We start from the raw sequence: 10,705 nt of genomic DNA, 5'->3' as shown, positions 1-10,705 counted from the left end.
CCTCTCACTCACCAATGACCCGAACACCGCCAAAACCAACCTACATGAAGGAATGAAAGAAGTAGCCGAGTGGATGAAGCACAGCCGTCTGAAACTGAACTCAGACAAAACAGAAGTCCTTATCTTAGGTACCTCCCCCTCTGCCTGGGATGACTCTTGGTGGCCAGAGGCCCTTGGAAAAGCACCCATCCCGACGGACCACGCACGGAACCTGGGCGTCATCCTGGACTCCTCACTCTCGATGAACAGACAAGTCAACGCCGTTTCATCATCTTGCTTCAACATTCTTCGCATGCTCAAAAAAACATTTTGCTGGATCCCCACCGAAACTAGAAAAACGGTCACCCACGCACTGGTCACGAGCCGCCTGGACTACGGAAACACCCTATACGCCGGTACCACCGCAAAACTTCAGAAAAAACTCTAACGCATCCAGAACGCATCAGCTAGACTCATACTAGACATCCCGCGTAAAGACCACATTTCTAGTCACCTGAAAAACCTCCACTGGCTCCCCGTTAATAAGAGGATAACATTCCGCCTCCTAACCCACGCTCACAAAGCACTTTACGAACTTGGACCCGAATGCCTCAACACACGACTCTCCTTCTACACCCCCTCCCGCCAGCTACGCTCCTCCAACCTAGCCCTTGCTGCTGTACCTCACATCAACAAAACCACCATGGGAGGAAGATCCTTCTCCTACCTGGCAGCTAAAACCTGGAACTCACTTCCCACTCACCTTCGCCTCACTCAGAACCACCTAGCATTCAGAAAGCAACTTAAAACTTGGATATTCGACAAGTAATTCCCCACCCTTCTTCAAGTGCCTTGAGACCCTCTGGGTATGTAGTGCGCTATATAAATTATTTGAGTTGACTTGACTTGACTTGAGCAGCTGGGAGGCGGGGGCAGCGAATTGGCAGTTAAGGGGCGGGGTCACCGGGGACCCAGCGGCGGGAGTGGTGCGGGACAACAAAGGGAACAGAAGGCAAAAGGACACAGGAATACAGGGGCAACGAATGGAACAGAAGGCAAAAACAGGTACAGTGTTACAGGGGCAACAAGGGAACAGAAAGCAAAAACGGGCACAGGGTTACAGGGGCAGCTAGGGAACAAAAGGCAAAAACGGGCAAAGAGACACGGGGGCAGCGAGGGGGACAGAAGGAAAACTGGGCAGAGAGACACAGGGACAGCGAGGGGAACAGAGGGAAGAAACGGGCACAGAACATGTACAGACAGCGGGGGAAGACAGAGAGCAGCACAGAGAACAGCAGTCACAGGCCTTGTGACTATCAGGCCGTTATCTGACTTCTGATGAACCTCACAGAGTGAGTGTGCAGCCAGAGTGCAGTAGAGTGGCCAAAAGACAGGAAATTAGGTAAACTTGAATATGAGAAATATGGAAAGGTAGAAATGCTACATCACCTGTGGATAACTGACACCTACTCCCACTCTGCCAAATGCCCATCCAGTCACAAAGTGGCATCCTGGGCCCCAAACGGCCAGATGCCATAGAATTGGGGAAAAGGGGGAAAAAGGAGTAATATGCACACATCTGCTGCAGGGATAAGTCAGGTAAATTATTGGTTGTGATGGATCCTCTATAAGTACTTGTAGTGGGTTGTGGAGGTAAAGGCAGGAGGCGGGTTTTAGTGATTGAGGGTTTTAATTGTTTAAACAAGAGATCGGTACAGGTCTTCCTCACAGGGAACCTTCCGGGAGATCTGCTCCTCTGCGTTCGCCTCCGGGGTCTGGGTTACTCCTCCTCCCGAGTCAGCCGTCGGGGATTCCGGCCGGACTGCGGCTCTTCCGCCTCCGTGATGCCACCAGGACCGCCACCCAGGAGAGAAGAGAAGAAAGGCAAGTATCAGTAAAACGTCTGGGACACTAACGTTGTGCTAGGGAAGGGAGGGAGGGATTCACCATCAGTGCTCGATACAGTACGCGGTGAGGAAACGGGGTGTGAAGGGAGAAAGGGAAGGTAGGTCAGGGGACAGATCTACCCCTCCTCTCCACCCGGCCCGCTATACGGCTCTATACCTCGGATAGCCACACACCTCCTGGCGTGCGGCTGGGTGGGTCGTGATTCCGATGGCCTCCTGGCTCCCGCGCCGCCAACGGGTCACTCCTCCTCTCTGGTACAAGGATTCTTCCGGTCTTCTCCGCTTCTTCTCTCGACTCTGCTCCAACTCTCGACTCTGCTCCAACTCCTCCTACGCTTCCGGTGAACAAGCACACCTGCGTGTTGTCAGCTGCAGTTTTTTTACGACGGTATAGGCTCCTCCTCCTCGCCAATGTGGAGCCAGTTAAAGGGACCGTCGTCCTCATACTCCACGTCCTGTATAGTATTGGGTTCCACTGCATGCCCCCAATCGTTAGTCTGTGAAGAAAAGAGGGGGGGGGTCACATGATGAATACCCTGCAGGGGTTGTCGCCCACGTAGGCATAAGGGGGGCAGGCCTCCCCGTGTTACAGTACTAAATGACTGATATTGTTGAATATTATATTATATGAATCAACGTTTGTTTGCCTTCTCTGCGCTTATAATGTAAAGGATGGGCCTTACACAATAGCCCCGGAAGGAGCTGCATCTTACAGAACTTTATCTACTCTAGGAAGAAATAAAGACTTGCTTTTTAAAGTTGTCTTTCAGGGTCAGAACCGGGTGCTGTAAGCTGCACCAGTTTCAGGTAGATGGACAGATGGTATGGCGATAGGAAACCCCACTCAACTCACAATAATATTCCAATCTTCCAGGTTAGAAGAAACCAGAAATGCTTGAACCAAGGGAGCTGTTGAAATTGTCAAAGGTGGCTTATGAACAGCGAGGTAAAGACAGGAGTTGGCATTTGAGATGATCTTAAGTGAATAGGAAAGGAACGAGAAGAAGTGTGTGACTGGAGTTACTTTTGTTGTATACTTCGTAAAGAGTTACTGGAAATTTTGCAGCCCAGCCTCATCCATCTCTTTTTCTAAAATCTATTGTTGTTTAAATTAAATCTTGACCATGTGCGTCTATCTAAAGCTAAACCACTAAGTACTTGGGAGCTCCGTGAGCGCCCTTACTTTGCTCAGTTACACTGTGATCACTGGTAAATCACCTCCTTTTCAGATATAATTAAGATGTCACCTGATCAACAGAACATTTAGTTAAATATTTGTGTATGATGAAATATTCCTTGCTAAGTTTCAAAGGCGGTTAAGAAGAAGGGGGAGATTTACTAACATTTTGTGCTGTGTTTTCGTCACAAAAGTGGCACAAAACAGCTCAAAATCGTTTTTTCCAAATTTCAGACAAATAACGTAAAATGTATGTGAAGCAGCGCATAGCACTGCGTCACATTACTTTGCGCCAGGGAGGCCTAACAAGGGGGGTGCATGGGCGTTCCCCTGCAACCACCCATGGTTTCTCACGCTAAACCCAATTTACCAAATACAGTAGATTGGGTTTAGCGTGAGAAAACTTCACCCTTTTAACCTAGGCGCAAGGAAGGAGAAATGCTTTAATTTGTCCTTCCTTTTCTAACTTTGCATCCATGCTGCACTGTGCAAAACGTATACAAAAAAGGAAAAGCTTTCCCTCGTATCTAGGCATAGTATTTTGTACAAGAAGGGTGTCCTTCCTGTTCAAAACCTATGCTGGACTCTCAAACAGACACACACCCTAGCGTTCTGGTGCTAAGGTGTATGCATGGCGCAGGGCTGCTGTAATCAGTGCTGGTGCAAGGGAAAGGGAAGGAGAGAGCCATATATTTGAAAATATGGTGCTCTCCTGCTCCCTCCCTGCCGCGCAACGCAGCACAGCCTCGCGTGGTGGGGCTGCGCTGCATTGCGTGGAGATTTGGTAAATCTCCCCCAAAATGTCTTTTACAACCAGTTAAACATTGTGAATTCTCATTCCATTATGTTTCAATTTAGTAATGTTAAATATCTTTACATCCAGCAGAAAACAAGCCTTGAATGTATGAAATGACCATCAATAAAGAAGCTAATGCTGTAAATCTTCAATAATAGCAGAAATATTGAGCTACAGTATTCAGGAAAACATCAGCGCAGTCGGCGACAGAGGAACCTGCACACAAATTGACAGATCCTGGATGAAGCGTCAAGGGCAGTTCAGTGATTGTAAGAGGCTGAGCTGTGCACTTCCGCGGCACAAGACGAAGAAAGGACCTTAGGAAAATTGAGGCAACAACAATAACAAACCGCCTCCTGTATAAACAAGTCTCAAATACCAACTTTAATCATGGAATCGGTATGATGTGATTACCGTAGTGCTTTGTTTTCTAAAATGAAGACGAGCCATCATTCTGTGCTCTAGGTGAATTGTAAAATCTTTCTGGACAAACCACAGTAACCAGAGAAGAGCACAACAGAGCGGAGCCGGACAACTGACTGGTAAAGGAAAGAGGAGTTCTTCTAGCTACAATACAACAGACTGTCCCAATTTGCACCGGCCAGAAGGAAGATAAATCTTTACCCGCAAGCGTACATAGCCATAATCCAATCTTAAGGCACAATCACCTACAAAGACACCTTCTACGTATTAGGAGTGTAGCAAATATTTGATGGCTATTGCATTTATTGTTAAAACAGAAATCAAACGTGTAAAATACCGCACACATAACAAGTGTGTGAAAAAAACATTAGTGCTTTATCAGTCATGTTGGCCCATCAGGAAATACAGTCATGGGATGTAGACAAATATATACCCGACCCACAGACACCAACCAAGAAAGAAGAATCACACACCTGCAGCGAGAGCTTTAGTTTGTCATCACTACTCAAGCTTAATCAGCAAATGAACACAGGACAAAAACCATTCAAGTGCAGTGAATGTGTCAAGAGTTTTAGTCACTTATCAAGCCTTCAAAGACACCAGCGAACACACACAGGAGAAAAGCCATTCAAGTGCCCTGAATGTGTAAAGAACTTTAGTCAGTTATCAGTACTACAAAGACACCAGCGAACACACACAGGGGAAAAACCATTCAAGTGCACTGAATGTGTAAAGAACTTTAGTCAGTTATCAGTACTACAAAGACACCAGCAAACACACACAGGAGAAAAGCCATTCCAGTGCAGTGAATGTGTAAAGAGCTTTAGTCGCTTATCAAACCTCCAAATTCATCAGCGAACACACACAGGGGAAAAACCATTCAAGTGCAATGAATGTGTAAAGAGCTTTAGTCAGTTATCAAGCCTTCAAAGTCATCAGCGAACACACACAGGGGAAAAACCATTCAAGTGCCCTGAATGTGCAAAGTACTTTAGTCAGTTTTCAGAACTACAAAGACACCAGCGAACACACACAGGGGAAAAACCATTTAAGTGCTCTGAATGTGTAAAGAACTTTAGTCAGTTATCAGTACTACAAAGACACCAGCGAACACACACAGGGGAAAAGCCATTCCAGTGCAGTGAATGTTTGAAGAGCTTTAGTCGGTTATCAGGCCTTCAAAGTCATCAGCAAACACACACAGGAGAAAAGCCATTTAAGTGCAGTGAATGTGCAAAGTGCTTTAGTCAGTTATCAGAACTACAAAGACACCAGCGAACACACACGGGGGAAAAACCATTCCAGTGCAGTGAATGTTTGAAGAGCTTTAGTCAGTCATCACACCTCCAAACTCATCAGAGAAAACACACAGGGGAAAAGCCATTCAAGTGCAGTGAATGTTTGAAGAGCTTTAGTCAGTTATCAAGCCTTCGAAGTCATCAGCGAACACACATAGGAGAAAAGCCATTCAAGTGCAGTGAATGTGTAAAGAACTTTAGTCGGTTATCAGAACTACAAAGACACCAGCGAACACACACGGGGGGAAAAACCATTCAAGTGCAGTGAATGTGTGAGGAGCTTTCGTCAGTCATCACACCTTCAATTTCATCAGCAAACACACACGGGGCAAAAACAATTTAAATGCAGTGCATGTGTGAAGAGCTATAGTCGATTATCACTCCTACAAAGTCATCAGCGAACACACACGGAGGAAAAATCCTTATCATTGTAGTGAATGTGACAGGAGGTTTAGTGACTCTTCAGCATTAAGGAATCCTCAACAGACTCACACAGGAGAAAAACCATTCAAGTGCAATGAATGTGGGAAGAGCATTTTTTATCGATTATCAGACCTACAAAGACATCAGCCAACACACACGGGAAAAGCCATACCATTGCAATGAATGTGTGGAGAGTTTTAGTCAATTATAAAGCCGTCGAAGACACACAGGTGAAAAGCCATTCAAGTGCAGTGATTGTGCAAGGTGCTTTAATCAGTTATCAGACCTAAAAAGTCATCAGCGAACACACACAGGAGAAAAGCCATTTAAATGCAGTGAATGTGTGAAGTGCTTCAGTCAATTATCAGACCTACAAAGACATCAGCGAACACACTCTGAGGAAAAACCATACCAGTGCAGTGAATGTGGGAAGAACTGTAGTCGATTAGATGTAAATGTATGTAAATGTATAGGCATTTATATAGCGCACTACTTACCCGGAGGGTCCCAAGGCGCTTCGACCGCTGCGAAACCCTTCCTGGCTTCCCTGAGAGATGGTCCCTTAATGGGTATCTCCAGGGTGAGACCAGGCATCCCCGGCGGTCTGGTGGGGCCCTTAGTGAAGATGAGGCAAGCTAATGCCCAGAGTTGCCGAGTGTGATCGCTGATCAGAGTGGGCACCGAGGCGAGAGAATTATCGAGTCCGCTGACCCTGGTCCACGACCCTGCCGCGCCGGGAATCGAACCCTGGTCCCTGGCCGTCCTCTGCTCTCGGGTCTGCCGCCTCTAACCAGTGAGCCACACTACTTCACTAGATTAGAAAACCTACAAAGTCATCAGCGAACACACACAGGGGAAAAACCATACCAGTGCAGTGAATGTGCAAAGTGCTTTTGTCGCTTATCAAACCTCCAAACACATCAGCAAATACGCACAGGGGAAAAACCATTCAGGTGCAGTGAATGTGCAAGGTGCTTTAGTCAGTTATCACAACTTAAAACATATAATCAAACACACACAGGGAAAAACATTCAAGTGCACTGAATTTGCAAAGTGCTTTAGTAATTTATCAAGCCTACAAAGTTATCAGCGAACACACACTGTGGTAAAACCATTCAAGTGCAGTGAATGTGTGATGAGCTTTAGTCAGTTAACAGACCTACAAAGTCATCAGCGAACACACACGGGGAAAAACCCAATCATTGTAGTGAAAGTGACAGTAGTTTTCGCTTCTCTTCAGCATTAAGGTATCATCAGCTAACTCACACAGGAGAAAAACCATTCAAGTGCCATTAAAGTGGGAAGAGCTTTAGTCAATTATCAGAGCTACTAAGTCATCATCGAACACACAGGGAGAAAACATAGAAGGGCGCTGAAAGTGTGAAGGGCTTTTGATAGAAGACCCGACTAACAGTAAAGAAGCAAAACAGATAACAGTATTTGCAGAATTATAAAAGTGTTTGTTTCCAGAGATTGTTCACTTCCCTACTCAAAGCAAAGCAAAATGCTGCACCGGGATACACAGTGGGAGGCGAGCACAATGTGGATTAAAAGAAAAAAAACATTCTTGATTTTTATTTAATGAAGAAGAGATACAAAGAAAAAAATTCAATCACACCTGATCACACTTCCTGTAAAAGCAACACTGAACAATACTTGGACTAACAACTGTATTTTCAGCTATCTTGTAGGATTAGTGATAAAATCTATAAACCCAACACACCCAAAGTAGACATGTTGTCAGAGCTCTGGAGATGGAAGCTTCATTGGTAAAATGTATGTATTACTATTAACAAATGCCACTGCAGTATATGTAATGAACTCAAGCGAAGCACAGGTGTTCGAGAAATAACCTATTTTTAGATATAACAGAGCATATACCTTGTTTTTAAGAAACGTTTGCTGCATCTTTTACACACTGTTATCGGTTGATGGATCAGCTCGTGCCTCACGCCTGATTACTAAGTGTGACCCATGGCTCCTCTCTGACTTGGCTCTCCCTATTCATTTTCGGCTGTGCCAACCTCTACTTTTTACCAGAATTGAGCCATTGTAAGCAGTAGACTCTGTTTGAAGAATGTGGTGAAATAGCGAAATTCCACATCAAAAGCATATATATGCTAGGACAATCTGTTGCACTCCGAGCAAATTGTCTTCCACACTGATTGCCCTTTGTCTTGAAATGTGCCTCAGGATTTGTCATATGAATGCCAGCAGTGACATTAATGAAGCTAAAGCTAACAGGAGTGTGTGGGAGATAGAGAGGGGGAAAGATACGGAGAGCGAGAGAGACAAAGAAAGGGGGTATAAAAGAAAAAGAAATAGAAGGAGGGGGAACGGCAGGTGATTTGTATTCAAATAGAAGAAGCAGCCGAAAACTTGTCTATGTGTGACATCACAATAGAAACGGGCTGAATACCTGTGAATTTATATAATTATTTTTAATATCTATAGACCCATGTCATTTAATAAACAGGGCACAAATAAGGAAAATAGTGAAGGAGCACATTATCATATGCAAATCACACTGATGTCACCAGTAGTGACGTCACAAGAAGTGATATCAGGCCCTTTTAATAATTTTCACATGAAAGATCGACGGCCTGTTTTAAAAACAAAAAGTAAGAAACATAAAATATTGTAAAAATAAGGTTTTGGTATCAGTTTTTATGCATCATGTGTTTTTCCCACTATCAGTTTGTAACTAAACTCGGAAATGACTGAAAGTGTAAATATTTTTAAACAGATATGTGGAACTCGTAAATTACATTTTTAAACAGTTTTCAGCGAATAAATCAAAATTCTTTTAATTTGTGTTTGTTTCCTGACGTTCTTTATCCAGCCCCTAAGCCCAAAGTGTTTCACATTTACAGTGTATTAAGCAATAGAGGGGCTGATTTCTCTGTTCCTCTCATGCGCCACTCACACAAATAAATAAACGGATCACTACTAGTGGGACAGACAGCTACAAACACTCTGAGGCCTGTGTCTGCAGATGCAAGAAACAAAGTAACAATTCCAAGTTGCAGGCTAAAGAGCTAGGTGGAACTGTGTCCCTTTTCTAGATAATAGTGGGGGGACCCCTTCAAACTGTGGCTAACCCCCGACTTGTGCCATGCTGAAAAAGCAATAGTGAATTTGAGTAATTTACGATGAATTGAAATGAGAGAAAGAGACGAAGAGAGCGAGGTGCAGGACATATTCAAGAAAAAGAAAAAAGACACAAGATTTTACCCTGTTCTGTGTACAAGCACTTTAGGTAAACAAGTTATGCTGTGCGTTGTGAACAGGCTGTCACCCCCTTTGTATGTAAATGAGCTTCTGTGACCAGACACCCCAGGCTCCCATCTCTTCTAGCGCGGATGATAATGTGAGCACTGTAAGGTGATCACAAACAAGGGCTCTACTGAGAAATAATTGGCTTCCAGGTCTCACAGCTGTGGTTATGTAGTTCATTATTAGTTAATTTACTTTAATTTGCAGCAATTCTCCAGGTTACTTTTTTTCAGTATATCGCTCTTTGCTCTCGATCTCCATCAGTTAAAGGTGAGGTTCGATGTAGGATTTGTTGTTAGAGTTCCTAGACCATGTCTCAATCCCTTTGTCCTCGATTTGTCGGCATGTGTTTTGTCCACACACTGGTCTAGGATGGACCTTCTCAAGGTAGAAGACGCTGTAATAGGAATAATAAATCAGATATATATGAAATTGTATGTAAACAAATATGTGCCTTTTAGTTATCAGGCACCACCAGACTCACATCTACACATGTAATTGAGCACCAGACTAAAGTGACTCCTCCCTATATAAATATGTTTCATCAGTAATCAGGCTGATGGTTCAGCCGATACTCCCAGCAAATAAAGTTTCTGGGATTGCGCGCATTGGACTAAATTTTAATTGTTGGAGTTTCCCACAATGTCGCTGATGCGCTCAGCTTATAAGGTTTGTGGATATTGCGCACTGTAAGCAGATCACTGAAGATCACCCTTGAGTAGAAACTAGGTCAAAACATAGTAAATACATTACGTAAAATGTCACTGCCCCTCCCTTCTTTCGGACATCTCCAGGAGTTCCTCCTCTCTCGTGGAAGAAGGTTTTCACTCATTATGCTCGTGTCTTTGGCACTTCCTTAAGTGCAGAGAGGAAAACCTCATGGTTAGTGCATTGTTTGGGTTCTGAGGGACAAGAACTCTGTGAACACCTTCCTGAACTCCCTGATTGTGACTCTGCCACTCTTTTTTTTTTTTTTTGAATTTTTGGAAACCTTTATTGTGCAACAAACGCTTACAGGTACGGGCCCACAATCATACAGGCCGGCCGCGAAATCAAATAGTAGCACATAAGGCAAAATCAAAAAAGTTCAGCGGTCCCGAGGTGGGGAGCAGCAATTATCCGATACATCACATACTAGAGAAATAACGGGACCACTGAATACAGGATAAATGAGGTTAATTTTAAAGTTATAGATAAGAAGGTTCAGCCGCAGACACTTCAACGAGGGCACATGGCGGGCAATGATCCCAGCGAGTCAGCAACAAACCAGGCAACAATTAGGAGATCATCAGAAGAACTTGAGGAGGAGTGCAAACAGTACAATACACACTGGCCAATACCCGCCCCTTGAGCGTAGAACATCCTGACGGGAGGTAATGAAGAGACCACCTGCCGAAACAATAAGCAGCGCTACACCTAACCACCA

The 10,705-nt window shown here is 44.4% G+C and overlaps 1 protein-coding gene across 1 annotated transcript; it reads left to right on the top strand.

Annotated features, from left to right (window-relative positions):
• The first annotated feature begins 4,639 nt into the window (after window positions 1-4,639).
• LOC147661181 (uncharacterized) lies at window positions 4,640-7,379 on the top strand. Its single transcript, XM_086951258.1, has 3 exons — window positions 4,640-5,734; window positions 6,230-6,395; window positions 7,348-7,379. The coding sequence occupies exons 1-3, from the start codon at window positions 4,667-4,669 to the stop codon at window positions 7,377-7,379; spliced, it is 1,266 nt and encodes a 421-aa protein (XP_086807384.1). The 5' UTR covers window positions 4,640-4,666.
• The last annotated feature ends 3,326 nt before the right edge of the window (window positions 7,380-10,705 follow it).

The sequence above is a fragment of the Lissotriton vulgaris genome, unplaced genomic scaffold, assembly GCF_964263255.1.
Source record: "Lissotriton vulgaris unplaced genomic scaffold, aLisVul1.2 SCAFFOLD_1960, whole genome shotgun sequence".
Classification (NCBI taxonomy): domain Eukaryota; kingdom Metazoa; phylum Chordata; class Amphibia; order Caudata; family Salamandridae; genus Lissotriton; species Lissotriton vulgaris.
The sequence above is the reverse complement of the archived record's forward strand: the minus strand, read 5'-3'. Positions and strand labels throughout refer to the sequence as shown.